The sequence below is a fragment of the Dromiciops gliroides genome, chromosome 6 (assembly GCF_019393635.1).
Source record: "Dromiciops gliroides isolate mDroGli1 chromosome 6, mDroGli1.pri, whole genome shotgun sequence".
Taxonomy (NCBI): Eukaryota; Metazoa; Chordata; class Mammalia; order Microbiotheria; family Microbiotheriidae; genus Dromiciops; species Dromiciops gliroides.
The window spans coordinates 275994264-276014038 of NC_057866.1; the positions used below are offsets into that span (position 1 = coordinate 275994264).

General features: G+C 47.6%; 2 protein-coding genes across 3 annotated transcripts in view; one reads left to right on the forward strand and one right to left on the reverse strand.

Moving 5' to 3' along the window:
- The window catches only part of WRN (WRN RecQ like helicase), a 101431-nt gene extending 101141 nt beyond the window's left edge, over positions 1 to 290 (reverse strand). The window contains exon 1 of one of the 2 annotated variants that reach the window (XM_043970697.1): positions 272 to 290. The gene's annotated coding sequence lies outside the window, so the exon portion shown is untranslated. Of the gene's footprint in view, positions 1 to 60; positions 139 to 271 lie in introns of those variants that run through there. The other variant, XM_043970693.1, reaches the window with a different exon arrangement.
- A 217-nt stretch (positions 291 to 507) lies between these two features.
- On the forward strand, positions 508 to 12202 carry PURG (purine rich element binding protein G). Its single transcript, XM_043972707.1, has 2 exons — positions 508 to 659; positions 2202 to 12202. The coding sequence occupies exon 2, from the start codon at positions 2208 to 2210 to the stop codon at positions 3231 to 3233; it is 1026 nt and encodes a 341-aa protein (XP_043828642.1). The 5' UTR covers positions 508 to 659; positions 2202 to 2207; the 3' UTR covers positions 3234 to 12202.
- The last annotated feature ends 7573 nt before the right edge of the window (positions 12203 to 19775 follow it).

Genomic DNA, 19775 nt, shown 5'->3' on the forward strand with positions numbered 1-19775 from the left:
GTCACCGGCGCGCGCCCACGGGAGCCGTAGTCTCGAGCCGCGGGGGCGCCCAGCCCTCACCCTGTGATTCGTCCTCCTGCAGGCGGCCGGGAGCAGAGAGTTACTCACGTCACCCCGGGATTTCCCCCCTAGCACCGCCCCCTGACCTTCCCGACCTTTTATGCACCCGCCCGCGCGCGCCGCCCCCCTCCCCGGGTCCCGCGACACCGCCGCTGCCTAACGTCACGCGCCCGCGCCACATGGTGCCCTGACGTCACGCGCACGGACCGACCCAAAGAGCCTTCCGAGCCGACTGCCTCTGGACGTCGTAACGTACGATGCATGACGTCATGCGCACGCTTCGGCCCTGCGCGAGGGGTCTTCCCCGCCCCCATGGCGTCACACGCATGCCCCCGCCTACGTCCGCAGCCCGGGCTCTCGCGGAAGCTCCCGCCGCCCGCCTCCGCACGCAGGCGTGCGCGCCCCCACGCGAGGCTCCGTGCGCGCTCCCGCCCGCCCTCCCTCCCTCCGGGGCTGAGGCGGTTCCGGGGCCCGCCCGACATCCCTCCATCCCTGACTGAGGAGGCGGAACGGCGGCTAGGGATGCTTGCGCCGGGAGGCAGAGGAGCGGCGGCGGCCAAGGGCATCCGCGCAGAGGAGGGCATGGCGGCAGCGCGAACGTGAGTGACGGGCACGGAGGGGGGAGGGGAGAAGGAGAGAGCAGCGGGGAGGGAAGGGGCGGGGCCGGGGAGTGGGAGGGCCAGTGGGGGCGGGGGCCTGGCTCCGTGGGTGTGGCCACCTAGGGAGTGGCTATAGTGGGAGAGCCAATGAGGGGGTGGGGAGGGGGCGTGGGTGGGTGGGTGTGGCCAAGGAGGGGAGGGGCGGCACTGGGAGGGGAGGACTGATAGAAGGAAGGGCAGGACCGGGGTGGCTGGGCGTGGCCAAAGAGGGAAAGGCCAGTGGGGGAACAGGTTGTATGGGTCTAGCCAATAAGCATGAGGGGAGTGGCTGTTGTGGGGGGAGATGACCAATGAAGGTAAAGGGTGGGGCCATAACGAAAGTGGGTGGGACTTAGTGGACGAGGACCAATGGTAGACATTGTGGATCTGGGATAGATGGACGTAGCCAATGAGAGGAGAGGGCGGGGCTGTGATGGGAGGGGCAGACCCATGTGGGAGAGGGTCTGGGTCTGTGAATGGCACCCCTAGAGGCAGGGCAGCGGCTGCGGGACAGGAGTTCGTCAGGCTGCCAAGGCTCTTTCCTTGGGTGTAATGAGAGCCGGCATTGACCCAGCACCAACCCAGCGCTGACTCCTGGTCACAACCATTTTACAGATAGGGAAACTGAGGCCCAGGGAAAAAAGCGAAGCGACATGTTTCAGGTCCCACAGTAACGGGGTGCAGAGGCTGGATTTGAATTCATAGCTTTCTGACTGAGCCACGCATGTGCGCCAGTCACCGTGCTAAGTACCAAGATACAAAGAAAAGCCCCCGGCCCCTGCCCCCAAGGAGCCCCCAGGCGGTAGAGGCTGTCCACACAAGAGAGAGGCCAGCGGGAAAGGGCCCTCCTAGAGAAGGGCGGATTGAGCCGAGTCTTAAAGGAGACGCCTGGTTCAGATGGACGCTTGCCACGTTTGGGGGTTGGCGGGTGGAGATGGAGGGTCTTGTGGTGGAACAGGCAGCAGGCCGGTTTCGCCGGGTCAGAGGATCTGTGGGGGACTGGGGTGTAAGAAGGCTGGGGGCAGGGCTAGGTAATGAGGGGCCTGGAATGTCAAACAGCATTTCCTCATTGCTCCCGGAGGCAGTCAGAGCCACTGGAGTTTACTGAGTAGGGAAGGGGTAACGTGTTCAGAAGGGCGCTTCAGGAAAGTCACTTTGGTGGCCAAACTGAGTGTGGAGAGGCTGGAGGCGGTCAGGAACCCGCCCCCCTCCCCCAGCAGTTACTTCAGTCATCCAGGGTGGGAGCAGCATCAGAGGAGAGGAGGGGGCATAAGAAAGATGGCAAAAGAGAGGAGAGAAAGTCATTCGGGGGAGGCTGGGGCAGTTCGGACCATGAAAGGGAGGTTAAGGGAACAGCCCTGGCTATGGTGGGGAGGCTGGGGTGGCCCTGACCATGGGGGAAGGGGGTGCTGGGCCTGCAGAGCCCAGGAGGAATTGAGGAGAAAGAAGACTGGAGAAGTCTTTTCTCATCCAAAGTCTTTGCTTTGTCTCTGTCTCCTGCAGCTAAAGATGGAAAGAGCTGGGAGAGGAGGGGGAGGAGGAGGCAGGAATGCAGGAGGGGGCTCCAGCAGCAGCAGAAGCGGCCCCTATCCCCAGGCCCAGCAGTCCCCATGTCCGCACTACCCCCCACCCACAGGCACCCCCGTCTGCCAACCCGGGGCCACCGTGGAAATCCAGGAGCTGGCCTCCAAGAGAGTGGACATCCAGAAGAAGAGGTTCTACCTCGATGTCAAGCAGAGTCCCCGGGGCCGCTTCCTGAAGATTGCCGAGGTCTGGATAGGGAGGGGCCGGCAGGACAACATCCGCAAGAGCAAACTGACCCTTTCACTGTCTGTGGCGGCAGAGCTGAAGGAGTGCCTGGGGGATTTCATCGAGCACTATGCCCACCTGGGCCTGAAAGCCCACCGGGACCGAGAGCCCGACGCCAGGAGGCGTCCCCAGTCCTCAGCGCCGTCACCCCCGACCTCCGTGATGTCTGAGGAGCACCCTCACAGCGTGCTCAAGACAGACTACATCGAAAGAGACAATAGGAAGTACTATCTGGACCTGAAGGAAAATCAGCGGGGCCGCTTCCTCAGGATTCGGCAGACCCTGACCCGAGGCCCTGGAGGGATGGGTTACTTTGGGCACACTTTGGGCCAGGAGCAAACGATTGTCCTCCCGGCCCAGGGAATGATTGAGTTCAGGGACGCCTTGGTCCAGCTCATTGAAGACTACGGTGACAGTGACCTAGAAGAACCACAGAGAGGAGGGGAAGAGGAGCCCCTCGAGCTGCCGGAGGGCACGTCCTTCAGGGTGGACAACAAGAGGTTCTACTTTGATGTGGGCTCCAACCGCTACGGCGTTTTCCTGAAGGTAAGTGAGGTGAGACCCCCTTACCGGAACACCGTCACTGTTCCGTACAAAGCATGGACACGATTTGGGGAGAATTTTATCAAGTATGAAGAGGAGATGAGGAGAATTTGCAGCAGCCATAAAGAACAGAGGATGGATGTCAGAAGGGACAGTGGCGAAGAACAAGAAGGTCTCGACTAGAGCACCCGTGAACTGTCTGTCTGTCCTCCATCTGTCGTGATTTGGAGAACCATTCCTTCCTTTGAGGGCCCCTCCTTGCCCATTCCACCTCTCGTCCCTCCACTTTCAGGAGGCTGCTTGTCCTAGTTACACTACGTAGAACCCAGTAGAACCCGCCCTGGGAGGTCGTGGGAGAACTTCAGCCTTCCCAGAGCTGTGGCCTTGGCAGCATCAAGCACTCAAGACTCTTGACCCAGGCAGGTCAGCACAGTGGGGACATTCTGACCTTTAGATTAGATTGCACTATTACCCAATCCCAAGAAGACACTTGAGCCTGCTGTGGAAGGCTGGGCTTTCTACCTGACAGGTTTCCCCCCCCAAAAAAAGGAGAATTTAGGAAAAAGCTGCTAGGATAAATCATAGGGAATTTGCCACCAGAACAGAACTGGACTACCCATAGTCTGCATTGATGCTTACAAGCAAACTTAGAAATCGTAAGATGTCTGAAACGCTCACACTACACAAGGGTCCGAGTCTTGGGAGCCACCTCTCTCTCTAGGAAGCTGATTGGCATACTGTAATTGGATGAGTTAGAATGCCGTAGTGTTTTGTGATTGCATCATTTGGGCTTCATCGTGCCCTTGACACATACCACCTCAAAGCCAAGAGGGAGAGGGAAAGTGCGATCCCAAGCTGGTAGAGATGGGCCCGGTAGTCAGTCAGTCCCAAGATTCATGTCCTGGCAGGATGCCCTTCAACAGGGACCGTGTCAAACAAGATGGATAGCGTGAATGGGTTTCCAAATTGCAGACTATTTTTATGTCCCTGTTGGGCGGTGGGGGGCAGTCCACTTTGTGGCTTTGTGGTGGAATGTGGGCAGTTAGCATTTTCTGATGATCTGAGATCTCTTCTCAGATGTTAGCTAGCCAACAGTTTCAGGGTGGCAAGTGAAAGTATCATTTGTAGGTTTCTCCTTGGAAAGAGTAGTTAATGGTTGGGTGAACTGCTTAGCAGATAGATCCGGAAATCCATCCGTGATTACGGACTTGAGTAGCACCTTTGTGATTCAGCTGATGAGGCTGTCTCAGCACTTCCAATAGCAACGGGTCATGTACAGGCTGGCTACGTCCAGAGAAAGAATTTCCCCAGACTGTGTGCCACGGTGGGAGACGGTTATTTAAAGCTCGCTTGTAGGCACATTTCAGAACAAAACACGAGGTGCTTTTGTAACCCTTTACGTGGTTTTCTTTGCAGAAGATCTACCCTTTTATCTATTTTTAATATTCTTTTTAAGAAAGCCCCAGCAATTTTTCATCACCTAATTGGTTTTTTCAACAAGTGAGCACACAGTACATTTGTGCTCCAACCAGCTTTTTTTTTAATTGAAGGAGATTTCATCTCTCCAGCTGCATTTTCTTGTGAATGAGATGATTGCCCTTTGTCCTGGCTTCAGTCTGCTCTCTGGTCATCTAAGAGCCAAACACTGACTTCAGTCCCCAGGATCAGCTCTCCCAGATCTCTGGCAGAGCTGGTTGCAGGGATTGAAGACAGGACATGGCCTTTATCATATGTGGTTTTTTTAAAAAAATCTAAAATATTTTAACAAAAAAAGTTTTGCACTAAAGTTGCCCCAGAATGCACTTCAGTAAGTGGGATCAGAAAGTATCACGGTTCTGAGGGAAACAGGAGAATCGAGAGGGCGACCGCTCCTTTCTGTGACCCAGCAGCACTTTAGGGCACTAGGGCTCGGGGACCTTCGTGAGCTCATTGCATGTCACTGAACCGTCTGGATCTCCCTGAAGCTGCTGACAATGAGAAGGTAACAGTGGCACCTTGAGCTCCTGATACGCATGGTGGGGGTCGAGGCTGTTTGCAAGAAGCCGCAAATGTGAGTAGAAAGATTCCGTGGCTTTGCTTAAAGTCCAGTGCTGTACACTTGGACCCCTGGCTACGCAAGGCCCTGGGCCGCTGGGAGGACTGCCTTGTCAGATTCCAGCCCCCACCACTGGGGGGGCCCACCGGCACGGAGGCCCGGCTGCCCAGCCCGGCCAGGCGGGCATTCCTACCTAAAGTTGTCTCTTTCATTGTTCCAGTCTAAAGCGTGTGGCGTCAGTTGATAGTAAATGCTTCCTCTCTCAGGTTTCATTAGTCTGATGCAGAGGAAGTCTCTGTGCACCAATGCAAATGCTTGTAACCAGTGTTCGTGTTGGCATCATTTTGCACCAGGTTTTTTTGTAGAATAATTATATAATGGATTAGTTGAGCAAATAACATTCCAACATGGATACATCCTGTACAAGGAAAAAAGGCATCTGACAGCTTTCAGTTGGACTGATGAGTTTCAACTGTCGTGGTCTAGTTATAGCCAATCTACTGAATATTCTGTAAACTAAATAATGTGTGTAACTACTTAATCCCTTTCTTTCTGTTTCCCGTAATCGATACTTCTTTGAAAAAATGGAGGGAAATGGTGTTTTTGTAAGGAAGACGCCCAAGAAGTCACTAGCCATAGGCTGACAAAATCCAACTCAGAATTCTGATGCCCAGGCACCTACCTATTGCCAGGTATCTCCTAAAATAAGCTATTCTATTGGCGTGTGCAATACATATTTTATTTGTTGTCATTTATCATTTTGACATGAAATTGTACAAAAGAAGGGGAAGCCCCTGCCTTGAAGATACTCAATTCTAAAGGTGCCTGGCTTTCCAAGGGCACAAAAGCGCATTTCTGTTTGGAACCTGCTGCATTTACTCTTTTTCCAAACCAAAACCACTTGTTCTCTGTGCAGTCCAAAAGCACTTGATATTTGCACATTGGAATTCAAGGAGAAAAAGTCCAAATCTAAGAACATGAGCTTATAGGGTTAGATTTGAAAACGGTTCCTCCCTCCCCATGGTAAGTAAGGTAGTGATGGTGGCCCCAGAGGGAAGAGCATTACCATATCCTGGGGGGGCTCATCTTCAGCTGTGTTTGCAAAGCGTTTTCATTGTTTCAACCCCAATAATGTCCATGTCCCTTAAACTTGAGTAAAACACACAAGCATATTTGCACTAAAGAACATGGCCAAAAACGAGATCAAACTAGGACAGGGTGGAGACAAGGAGTTGGAACCTCTTGAAATAATTGGTTCTTTGGGAGAATTTCACATTCAAGCCCCCACCTCTATTTTAAACCTGTATGGTCCAGGCAGAAGCATCTGCCCCTTTCACTGATTTAATGATTTAATAATGATGATGCACTTTACCTTTTGTATATAATGTGTACATTGCTGCTGCCTGGTGGGTGGAATGTGCTTTGGTAGAACTGTCTAGTCAGTATCTCTGTAGAGTGTTTTTTTGCATGTAGATGTTTTCTTAGCGCTATTGTATTCACTAGAGCCCAGTGATTTGGTGTCATAGAGAAGGGCAGGGGGGGAAAAAAAAGAAAATTACAATCTCCAAACAATTGATCATGGATTTTAAAGTAGGCTTAATATCTGTATTCATAAAGGTTCAGAACCAATAAAAAGAGATTCTTCCGTGGTTCAGTATTCTAACATTACTCAATAAGGATTCCCCCAAGTTCATTTTGGTGGATTTCTCTAAGCTGTCCTAACAGCAGTGGTCATTCCAAGTCAGGTTGCCTCCTTTCTGCTGCTGGTGAAAAGGCCAAGTCTGTGACAGTGTGGTTGTTGATTGTAACTGGAGGGGATTGCTGCTGTGCTATGTTAGAATCTTAAGGTTGTCAGTGAAGCCTGGCAGTGTCCAGAAAATAGAGACCCAATCCACTGAAGGACGGACTGGCCACATTCAAGAAGTGCAAAGGCATAGCTGCGATTGGCCACAACCGGTCCAGGCTGTTTACAAATTGGCACGAGTTGGACCTTGCTTCAATCCCAGTCCTGGGGAATACCCCGGGGCCCCCTTCTATTACGATTTCTGGGTGACTTCTGTGTGAGATGTCCTGCTAAAAAATGGGTTAAATGGTACTTCACAGCTATGTACGCAAGAAAGAGCATTTCTTCCTGTCTTTTGATCAAAGGGCGCTACATGCCTGCATTTGTTATATGTGTGTGTATATAAGTACATATTTATGAATAGGCATACTATTTTAGACTCTATTTCTATGTGTTTATATTGTAGTTTTGCAAATTTTTCAGTGAAACAATCAATTTAGCTGAGCTGCACAATTTAAAGATGAGGGAAGAAAACCTCTTAGAGATACTTAGTTTTCAAAAACAGCTTTATATCACTAAAGGTCATGCATATATTATTTGCCATCTCTTTAAAATTCTTTTGTAGTTCATTTGTAATTTGGGGGGGAAGGTGAATAGAACTCCTTTTGGAATTTGGAAAAGGAACCTGATGGTTTTCTAAAACAGTTTTTAGTGAGTTTTTTTAAACGTAATCTCTACATATCTTTCATAGGAAATACAGTTTGAAAACCCTTTTCCTAGCTTTATAAATGAGGGTTTGCTGTAGCTTCCCACACTGTTCCAAGTCTGTCTTTATATGCCAAAAAACTGTGAGTATTTGGCAGGATAAAATCATTTCAAGATCCAAAATAAACCAGAAAGTTTTAAACTGGGCTTCATACCTATACAATTCAACAAAACTAAGAAAATTCTCTCCCCTTTTGTCACTGCCAGAACAAAATAATTGCACCCTTTTTCCGAAGTGTATTTCCGCATTACTTGAATGCACAAGGGAGAAAACAAAGGGCTGTAGGGACACAAAATGCAGCCCAGCATCTGGATTGTAGGGAGATGTCAAGGAAAGCATGGCAGGGCGTGGTGCTGGTCTGGTCCTTTGGCACTGGAGCATTCTCCAGGAGATGTTTCTCCCTCACACCCTAATTATATTAGTGTAGTGTGGGCAGGAGAGGAGAATACCGAGCCTATCTCCCACATCTGTCCTCACACCCGATTCCTATGTCTTTGACTCTGACTACAAGATACGTCATTCTTCCTTCTCAGTTAACAGGACTTTGTTGCCATCTAACTCGTTTTAGTCTTTGGATGCACTATCTTCAGTAACATTGCCAATTTTTTATCAGTGGTTATAGTTGAAATGTAGCCGCACTTTTGCACATACATGACGTCGACTCTCCAGATTCCCTAAGAATCTTTCAGAACAAAAACACGTCTATGAAAGTACCTGTACGAATACGTACCAGGGGCCTGCGTTCTCCTCCACTTAAAAGTGTTCGAGGGGCCTTCTTCGTTCCTCCAGAATTACCCAGTCACTGTGTTCTCTTCCTCCCCTGAACAATGTCACTCAGAAAATGGCTGAATTAAAGAGACCTGCTTTAACTCTCTTGATGTAATTGGTCCCGGCCCGAAGGCTTAATGTCATGTGAGAGGTCTCCGTTTTTATCACTAAAACTGTTAAATCATCCTTTTCTTCAGTCTTCAGCGGGAGGTCCTATCACCTTAAACAGCAAACAGCAACTGTTTCTTTCCATGACGACCAGTTCGGATGACTGCCGGAAGCTTCGGCTCCGTTAATGCGGAGTCTCTCTGTTGTTCAGGCATTTCTGTCGGGTCCAGCTCTTCAGGCGCGTTTGCCGTTTCCTTCACCAGTTAGTTCATCCTGCGGATAAGGGAGCTGACGCAGACGGGCTTGAGCGGCCTTCGCAGGGTCACGCAGCACTCCAATGAAGCTTCAGACACTGCTATTTTTTTTTCAATCATTTCTTCGACACTAATGCATTTGCATAGCACTTTAAGATATCCCGAGCACTTTGCTGACAAAAACCCTCTGATTCTTGCCATTACTACTCCCATTTTACAGGTGAGGAAACGGGCTCTAGGAAGGCAAGGTGCCAGCCAAGAGGTCACCAGGGAGTGAGAATCTGAGAAAGGGCCCAAACCCAAATCCCCTCCTTACACTAAACTTATCCTGCTTCCTGCTAGACGGGCTCACTTCCAATGTTCAACAGATGCAAATGATTCATACTCTTCACTTGGGCCTGAGAAAAAATGTCTCAACGTCTCATTCAGAACAACAGCATAGAATTTGTTTTGTTTTCTTTGTTTGAAATGGCGTTCGAATGTGCCGTCTAGGGCTCTCACAGATGCTGGTCACCAGAAGGTACTGCTCTAAGTTGGAAGGCAGTGACCTCTCCTCAGCTTCCAAAGAGCCCACCACTTGTAACTACAGATCGAGAGGGTAGACCGGAGGCTTGAGGAGGGCCCGGAGACACTTTGCTAAAGTGCCTGTGGGGAAAGGGTGGCATCCGATTCAATTCATAGAGAATGAAATGACATCCACATTTCACAAAAATCTACCAAGTTCTTTGTAATTTAAAGGAAGAAGACAAATGGTTCTTTTACATGTTAAAGTAGCATGCTTCTGTAGTTGAGAGCAAGAGTTCCTTTGTGGTGACATGTGCACTTGTTAGAAGGCAAGATGCTTTAAGAAAGGCAGCTGTGAGATACTCAGCAGTTTGCTGAGTTTTGAGGTTTAGGACATGAATCAAATCCTGGCTCTCCCAACTTACTACCTGTGTGACGTCAGGCCTTGCAAGGCTTGAGTTTCCTTCTCTGTAAAACTTGAGGCTTGGACTAGGTGATGTCGAAGGTGTCTCCTAGCTCTTGAGGCTCTGGGTGGTTGAATAAAGTTTCTGAGGACTTTCTGACTCAGTGGCCCCGTGGGCAGTTCTCTGAGGTCATCATTCTTGATGGAAGTGTGGGCCATGTGACAGTCTCGAATGACTTCAACCATGTATTTGGGGGGAAGGTATATGAGTTGAGATCCAGAAGGATCCCAACAGGCAGGACCATTTGAGTGGCTCTAGTAAAACGCATTTCATCAGGATGAACATCAGATCTTCTACTTGGGCACACAAAATCAATTCCATATAAGAAGCTCGGGGCTTGTTCTGAAAAAGCTCTGGGGGTCTGGAGGGACTGCCAGCTCAGGATCAGTCAGCATTGGGATGTGCCGAGGCAGCCACAAGACCCTGGCCTACCTTAGGAGGGGCAGAGCTTCCAGGCACAGGGAGGTGTCAGGCCTTCTGTCCTGCGCCCTGATCGGGCTTCACCTGAACTATTCATCTCTGGGCACTGTAGGTTAAGAAAAATCTTGGAAAACTGGGGACTATCCAGAGGAGGATAACCACAATGGGGAAAGACTTGAGTCCAGGATGTGTTTAGCCTGGAAAAGAGAAGATGTAGGGAGGCCACGAGCACCATATTCAAGTCTCTGTGGGACTGTCATGGGCTGCAGAAGGGATGGGATTTGTTCTGCTCGGCCTCACAGTGCAGAACCAGGAGCGGTATGGGCAAGTTGAGGATGAATGTCAGGACAGACTCCCCCGAGAGCTGCCCAAAAGGGAAATGGGTCATCTCCAGAGATAGTAAAGTTGAGGCTGGACAGCCACTTGGCAGGGAGGGTACAGGTGTGATAAAGAACCGAGTCCTTCCCCGCTCTCACCTGTCATGCCTATGTGTGCTTCGTCCTTGACAGACTTGTTTTAAAGAAGAAAAATTCACTTTGTGGGGGAATGTTGCTTCGATCTAGGCCAGCATAAGCTTTCGGGAAGTGCTATCTTTCTGTTTGGAAGGGTTGTTAATAGTGATATCTCTTTTCTTTTCTCATTTGTGACATTTTCCTTCTTGTGGTAGTAATTTCCTCAGAAAGAATCATTCCTGTGGAGTAGGATGGGCATGGATTGACCTCTGCTGGTGACAGTCCAGCGATGTTTCTACTCAGCAGCCCCACAGCCCTGGTTTAAATCTGCTTATGCCTAAGGACTCCTAAAGGAAGGAGAGGCTTCCTTGGGATTCCCTTAACCCCTGTCACTTCCCTGCTTTGTTTTTTAGATCTGTGAGCCTTTTGTTTCTCACTTCAGTGCTAATCAAGCTTTGCCCCAGTTTTCCTTCCTTCTCCAGAAAGACTCAGAAGGCGTTTATATAGTATTTATTTATTTAGGACCAAAACTCAGCCAAGGGATAGCACATGTGGCCGTGTTGTTGGGTTGATATTGGGATAACAGCATAAATCGGAACATTCTTAGCTTGGTGCTTCTTGGTTGTGGCCGCCAGAAATGACAGAAATGTCAGGCAGCACCCAGGATTAGGGAAGCAGACGTCTGACTGTCCTCTGACCTGGTCACACACTAGTTTATGCAGAATCTGGAGAGGGTCCAGAGGAAGACAGCCAGGATGGTCGAGAGCTTTGGTCTTCTGTGGTACTTCTCCCCATTCTCTCCTTGTAGTGCCCAGTTTATTTTGGGGGGGGGGCACACCCTCTGTTGAACCGATGCCGTCCCTTATCAGTTTCATTGTCTATTAGGCTCCCTCCCCTTCCCTTTGCTCTCAGAGGCCAGGCCGACCATCTTCAGCAGACAAAACAGGCTTGGTTTAGGATATCAGCGGGAATTCTCCGTGGGGTGTTGGATCTCTTCTTCATTCACCTCCAGCAAGGGCAGCAGTGACCACACCAAAAACGTTGCCACTCCTACAGAGGACCATCCACAATAAGCAGCCCGCTGACAGCCACTGACCACTAAATGACGTTTCCAGCATGCTTTTCCTCCTTTTACCCATAAAACTGTTTCCCTACATTTGATGCTTTCACTGTCTGAGTACCGAACATCCTCTTCCACACTTTCTTTTTGAAATCCAGATGAATGGTTTTAAAGCTGGCAGGCAAGGCTTCCCTTTCAAGCTCCTGGGAATTGCTTTTGATTTGTAGTGAACAAGCTAAGTCTCTTGAATTTTGTGCCCACATTTCTGCTCTGCCTCTTTTGAGCTCCTCTCGCCCCTTTCTTGGTTAAGGGTTCTGCCCCTTGCCATCCATCCTTTAAGACAGGTCTGTCTCTTCTCTTTCTGCGTTTTTTTATGATGTAACCTTTTATTTTCGGGGCTGTCTTAGTCACAGCAAGCATTTTAATCCCTTTTCTGTTCATTATTTTCTTTTTTAGCATAAAAGTATTTTATTATTTTCCAGTTACATGTAAAAATAGTTTTCAACATTTGTTCTCATGAGGTTTTTTAGTTCCAAATGTTTCTCCCTCTCCCCTCCCCCAGACAGCAAGCAATCTGATATGTTATATATTTACAGTCACACTAAACATATTTCTGCATTAGTCATGTTGCGAAAGAAGAATCAGAACGCAAAGGGAAAACCTCAAAAAAGAGGAAAGAAAACAATCACAAAGTAGAAACAGTATGTATGGTTCAATCCACATGCAGAATCCACAGTTGTTTTTTCTGGATGTGGAGAACATTTTCCATCACGAGTTCCCCTTTTCTGTTCAGAGACTGGGAACGGTTACAAGGAATGAAGCTCCCAGGAGAGAATAGACCATAAATCGCTCTGCCAACTTTGAGGGACTCCTTAGGGCCATAATGGTCCTCATGGTGGAGTCCTGTAGACCTCAGAAAGTGAGTCTTCATTGAATACTTTGACTCTTGCCATCTCAGAGGTTCCAAGGTAACCACTCTGGGTTACTCCTAAGAGCCCCACATGAGAGGTAAGAAATGTAATGTGGATTCCATTTAAATTTGACTGTCTTGTGGAAATCTGTATTTCTTTTCTCGGTGTTATTTCAGAAACATAGTGTTGGCATGTTTTTTGGATCTGGCTATTAGAAATTCTATTCCAGGGGCAGCTAGGTGGCGCAGTGGATAGAGCACTGGCCCTGGATTCAGGAATACCTGAGTTCAAATCTGGCCTCAGACCCTTAACACTTACTAGCTGTGTGACCCCGGGTAAGTCACTTAACCCCAATTGCCACGCAAAAAAAAAAAGAAAAGAAAAAAATTCTATTCCAGTATTTCAGTGCTCCTTGCTGACACTCTCACTGAATGTGTGTGTGATGGGTGACTCAAAGCTGACCATCCATCCATGAAAATGTGACATTGGAGTATGTTTGTGGACTCTCCCTGTCCCAGGCCTACCATTTAATACTTAGATTACCCTCCTACTCCAAGGGGCCAAGTGATGTCTTTGGGTTTAATAGAGACTTACTTAAGTTCAAAGAGCAGTCATTTCCACCCTAAAGAATCTGCCTGTCACCGTGGAGACTTGATGTTAGAGGACCTGAAAAGAACCACCCCCTTCACAGCTTGTCTTGAGTGTTAATGATTATGGGAGGCTTCAGCTGTTTCTTTGTTTCTTGCCCTCAGGTGTGGAGTTCCATTCACTGAGGCGTGTGCACAAACATATACACCTGTTTGATGGTGGATATTCATTTGTTGAAAGGTTAGACTTTGTTTTGATAAAAGGAAGGACCACCTGGCTGATTGATTGCTTGATTGACATCAAAAAAGAAAGAAGCAATGGTGAACACTTTTGCCTTCCAAAGCTGCCAAGGAGCAGTGATTCAGATGTCTTGGTGGGAAGAATGAAAGGGGCGTTCTGAAGCCAAGCCTCATCTTCACCCCATTGAATGGCATCGTATCGTATCCCTTCTAACTCTGCTGTGATTCTTTTTAAAGAGCTTATCTCCTTGGCAGGAAAGTATGGTCTAGTGGATCGAACCTTTAAGTTGGCACTAGGAGGATGTGGGTTCAGTTCCTGGCTCTGCAGCTTACTCACTGCCCTTGTGACCTTGGGTAAGTCATTTTGTCCTTCTGAGGTTCAGCTTCCTTATCAGGACAGTTAGAGGGCAGGCCTTGATGAGCCTTCAGGCCCCTTCCAGCTCTCATTGGGTGATTCCTTTCAGCTTTGTCTCTTTTTTTCCTCAGTGACAGTAACATGCCTACCAAGTAGAACTGTCTGAAATGTCAGATGGAAACGTCGTAAGTCTTCTGTTTGCAAGGACCTAAGTGGGTAGACCTTGTGGGATTGGAAGACCAAGTAACTGCCACAAGAGGGTGGAACCAGTGCGCAGAAAGGAGGCCCAGAGCCATTTCTGCTCAGCGGTACCTGGCTCAGTATTTGGTCCTTAGCAGGCTTACTGCAGTGATTGGGTGTCCTCTACAGACTAAGTGGGCCGTGTGCCCCCAGAGGCTGCAGAGCCTGCATCCAGACATCCTCACCCAGAGGGGCAGCCCCAGGGCATGCACCAGAGATGAAAGGCTGGGCCTGCTTCAACAAGCCTGTGTTTGTCTCAGCCAACTGTGCAATTGTCTAATTGAGCTCAAGGCCTGGTTTGAAGCCACTCCCTTTGTTCTTTCTCTTAATAGCCTCCTTCCAAATTATACAGATCTCCCCTTATCAGTTGGTACCTTTTGCTCAGACCTGTTAAAGAGCTTAAGCTTATTATACCAGTTCAGCCAGGTCTTCTGAAATCTAGGTCCCTGCTATACATCCCAAAAAAGCTCAGAGGGCAAGAAAGACCAGATCTGGGACCCCCTCAAACCCAAAGCCTTGCATCTGTCTAATTGTGAGACTCAGGCAACCTGAGGAGCAACAGAAGTTTTCCTTGTCAAACCAGAGACTTGGAAATAGGGTTAGACCCTTTGTTTACAGTTTTCCTCCTTGGTGAGTTGTCCAGACAGACAATGTAAAACTGGTTGGCTGTTTAGAATACAGAGATCTGCCCAAGGCAGTGTCCCCAGTGCTTCACGCATAGTAAGTTCTTAAGAAATGCTTTTTCATTTCTTCATTCATATACATTTAACATCTAATTCTGATGTTTTTATTCCAGCTTTTGTTACTCTGTTCTGAGCTAACATTCTGAGGTATGGTTTTTAGAGGTTTCTTGATCTTTTCTGCCAGAGTATTTTTAGCCCACATGTTTAAGTTGAAACTGTGTTTCCCTGGTAGCCATCCAGCCATCTAGTACTTACCACATTGCCTAGCACATAGTAGGCGCTTAGACCATCTGTCTCCTGGACACTGGCTGCTCACAGCCAGCATCTCCAGAATGCCGTTCTTCTGTATCACAGTAACTTCATGCCCAAACCCCATTGTTTTCATTGATTTTTCTCAGTCCCCCTTTTCTTAGAATTTCTCCTTCCCCATCCCCATCAATCATAGCTTGTCTCTCAGTTTACATTTCCTGCCATCTAGTCTTAAAGATTCCAGTCCATTCGTGTTCTGTGGATATATTCCTCCACCTAAATGAATTTATGACTACAAAGAGGCTATATTTCCATAAACAAAATTTGTCTACAACAGAAGGTGTGATTCTGACATAGATGTCATCAGGATGGGGGCTTGGGGCTGCTGGAGATCCCAAATTCCCTTGGGCCCCTTCTCTGGGCACGCCCTTCTCCTAAGTGTACTTGGAGACTTAAGTGGATAGGGGATCTCATCAGTGGAGATGCTCCCTCCTCCTAGGTACCCCCTACACACACACACACACACACACACACACACACACCCCATAAAATGGGCCCAGATGAGAGACATGCACAACTGTTTGTTGTCTAAGGTTCTGGGTTTTTCTAATACAGCTTGGAGGGAGTTGGCAGCTCCTATAGGATTTAATAACCCTGTATTTGCTAAACTCTTCCGCAGTTCTTTCATTGGTAACTCTGAACTTTAAATGACTTTGTCAGTATGCTGCTCAAGCATACTATAGAAAAGGCTTCTCAAATCACAAATAAAAATGCATTTTCCAGTCACCAAATAAACTACCCCCCAATCCAAGGCAACCCAGCAACATCGTAGGGGCCGGGAGCCTGAGCACATATTCACCTCACTGGACCTTGACTTTGCTGCATCCTTAAATATAGTCCCTGTGGCCTTGACCTTGGAATAATCGGGCTTGGCCCACCTGAAGGCTATTTACTGAACTCCCACTTGTGAGTCATTAACCATCCTTCCAGTTTATCAAGGATTTCAATGCACTAGTGATGATTCCTCTTTATCCATTGAGAAAATTGAATGCAGAAGCTGGGAGCCATATTCCATGGATCCTTTTAGGAAAACATTATTGAATTTCTCTAAAACAATCTCTGTAATGAGAGGCAGCAATGTGTTGTGTCAAATCCATAACTGGTCTCCAAGGCTGTGTGATCCCAGGCAAGTCACAAGTGCCTGAAACAACTCTTGAAGCAACTGAGCTATCACTTTGTCAGGTCACTTTCCCCGGCTCCCATGACCACCCAAATCCCCTTGTTCAAGGAGTTATGGCATCTCAAGACCCCTCAAAAGAGTGCTTCTGTTAGTCAGCCATCGTCCAGTCACATCTATCAGCAAAATAGAACTCTTAACCAAAGAATCCCTTTAATTTAGAGATAAGAGATCAGTGACCAGGTGTGGGCCAGATTTAAAGCTGTGATCATATATAATGGCATGCTTTTTTAAGTCCCTGGTAAAGTAGTTTGTCCAGAAATATTAGTATTTCTGTGATGATCCATTTTTTAAATAATCCTTTTCCTTTTAATCAAATCAAATGGGTTAACATGGAAAGTGCTTAAAGTGCTCTATCAAGGCTAGCTGTTACTAACAAGTCTAAATGTTCCAGATACTAGTGGGTGCTTAATAAATGCTCGTTGATAGATGAAGTTAATGGGGCACTACTTTTTTACTGCATTAGAATTCGTTTCAAATTTTTTTATTTGGAAAAAAATCACCAGGCAAAGATGAGAGCAAAGAGTTTGACTGGACAGCAGTTTGATGAAAAAGATCTGGGAGGTTTGGTTGGAGTCAACATGCAGCCTGATGGCCATGCGGACTAGTATGAGGTTACATTCAGAGAATCAAGAAGCAGGGAGGCTGCTGCCTGAGTGTGCTCCAGACCCCACTGGAGAATTGGGTGCAGTTCTCAGCATCAGATTTTAGGAAGGATGTGTCCAGAAGCAAATGACCAGGATGATGAGGGACCTGGAGACTAAGCCGGGTGAGGGTCACTGGAAGGAAATGTGCAAAGAAGCAGCAGTCGGCTTGTCTTGCTGGCTGGCTGGCATGTGGGAGAGAGATCGTGCCTCATCTTCCTGGCCCTGGGGAAGGAATAAACGGTTTCCTCGCTGGAGCTTTCCCAGAATGCAGTGTGATGGACTGCCTCAGGCCACAGTGGGCTCCACTCCCCTTGAGGGAGAGAGGTCTCCAACCTGGGCCAAAAGGCCACTTGTTTGCAGTTTTGTCACCAAGATTTTCCTGCACTCTTTCCCAGGGTGCTCCGCATGTGCTCCCGTAGGATTATGCATGAGATTCCTATACATGGCCACATTTTTCCATATTCCAAAAAGAGTGCAAAAATAATGGTGATTCCTTCTGCTATAAATGACATCTTTAGTGTATGGGCTTTAAACTACCAAACGCACCTGTAATACTGTCGAGCCAGCTGCCACCTAGTTCAGGGCTGAGTTTGCAGAGCCACTATGTGAGACACTTTTCCATAGTGCAGACATAGAGAAACAAGGGAGTGCTATTTCCAAACTTTAATTACAAGGACAATTAAGTAATTGAATATATGATGGCTTACATTTCTTTTAATAAATTATTCCCATCTAATTATTAATTGAATAGTTTAGTTTCTGAAACTTTTGAACAGATCCCTGCTGGGGCATAATGTAGATAGATGTGGCCTCAGAGGCAGAAAGACCTGGGTTCAAGTCCTGCCCCTGACATATACCAGCTGTGTGACCCTGGACAAGTAACTCTACTTGTCTCTGTTCTAGGCAACTCTTGTTTTGTTTTGCTTTTTTATTACATGTAAACAAAAAGTTTTAACATGTTTTGTAATTTTGAGTTCCCAATCTTTCCCTCCTTCTCCTCCCCCCTCCTTGAGAAGGCAGACAGTTTGGTTTAGATGATCCAAGTGCAGTCATGTACTGTAGCCTTGTGAACAACTCCCTTAAGACCATTTTGGGGGTCATGTCCCCACTAGCAAGACCTGTCAAATCAACAGGTGGCATTGATTAAGCAACTCCTATGTGCAGGGCACTATACTAAGTATTCTGTGAAACGTATGGACCCCCTCTTAAAGGAAACCAACGATACTGAAATACAGTTATTATTAATATTGAATAAACTAGTTCACTGACCCCAGCTTAAGACCCTGTGCGACTAAGTGGCAAAGAAGGTAACAACCTGCACCAGTGGAGGGACAGTCCTTGCTGGGAGTTCCATGTACCAAGAAAGTCAGTCCCTTTCACACATTCTAGGTCAATGACACATAAACCTGAATGTGGAATTTAAAGGAATACTTTACATACAGTTGCAGTGTTTGTCAGAGCTTTTTCACCTCTTTTGTTTCTGTGATATAGTGAGTGGCATTGGAATCAGAGGACTTGGGTTCAAATCTCAGCTCCAAAACCCAGAATCATTGAGAAAGGTAAACGAATGGCACTTTGTAAGCTAACGGAAAACCATTGCCTTCCACAGTGAGCTCTAACAGTGTCTAAGTGAACTAGGCCCAGTACGTGTGCACTCTGCTCTCATGTGGCCCTGGAAACAGATTCGATGTTCTAACTTAGCTCTAACCTATCACCTCTTCATCCATCAACAAGCCATCTGAACAGCTTGGAGCTTCTCAGAATTGAGAGGAAGTGGGTTCCCTGCTGCCTGCCTGGGACACCACTCTAACAGGGAGCCAGATACAGAGAGTAGACACTTACAGTCACCCTGGCCAGGGTGAGCTCAGACTGGCCCAGACTGCTTGGGCCTGCCCAGGAGAGTACATTGGCTCACTCTTCCCCCATCTGCTTTTCTACCCATCCATAGATTCTGACCCTTAAGCACCCCTACTTTGGGGAGTCAGTCCATGTGTGACCCTTTGTGGCTCCAGAATCTCCCAATCTGATTCCTGATCCCTCTCTGGACAGATCTTGTGCTCAATCCCTTGACTCCCTTGACCTTTACTATAACTGACAACGTCTTGGGCTTGACCACTGGCTTCTTCCTCCTGCCTCCCCAGGCTCTAAGGCCTCCAAATCCCCATCCCTCATCCGTCCTTCCCTATTGTCCCCAGCCTATTGTTGCTCTCACTCATCCTGGCCTGCTGCTTCACCCCTACCTAGGTAGGCCTCATCCAGGAGCATCATGGAGCTGGCCTCCAGGTTGTATAAAGCTCATACTTTTTACGTTAACATTGTGCTAGCCACTGGGGAACCAAAGGTGTACAATTAACTGTCTTTGCCCTAAGAAATGTAGACTCATGCACATTATAACTTCTTCCTATCCCTAATTCATTAGGGTTAAATGAGTGCTAGATTTTTTTTAAAGATAAAAATTAAAATGTCATTTTAGTAGGATTATAACGTATATGTTAATATCTGAAACAATGTAATATTAATTAAAATATAATTTTAAAGTTATTAGATAAAGTCTTGTTTCCTGTGAAGGACTCAGCCAGTGACATCATTCTATTCCTTAGCCTAACCCCTCCCATTTTGTAGATAAAGAAACCAAGGTCTAAAGAGGTGAAGTGACTGGTTGTCTGCTCACTGGGAGGACCAGTTTTCAAATGTATATAGGGCTGTAGGCTCTTCATGTTCACAGCCACCAAGACTGGTCCGTGTCAGAAAGGCTTTTCCTGTCCAAGGGTAAGTGATGCAGGGTCAGTGTTGCTCAGTCCTTGGGCTTTGTTGGTTAAGCTTCCAAGGATGGGTAGTCACTAAGAACCTAAGTAGGATGTGACAGGCATTGTGCTGAGTGCTAAGAAGACAAAGACAGCCGGGAAACTGCTCCCACCCTATGGGACAAACGGTACGAGTGCTGAGAGGCAAAACAATAAAG

Bases quoted from the DNA above. Each gene is read 5' to 3' on its own strand.
- PURG (XM_043972707.1), top strand. From the start codon at position 2,208: ATGGAAAGAGCTGGGAGAGGAGGGGGAGGAGGAGGCAGGAATGCAGGA.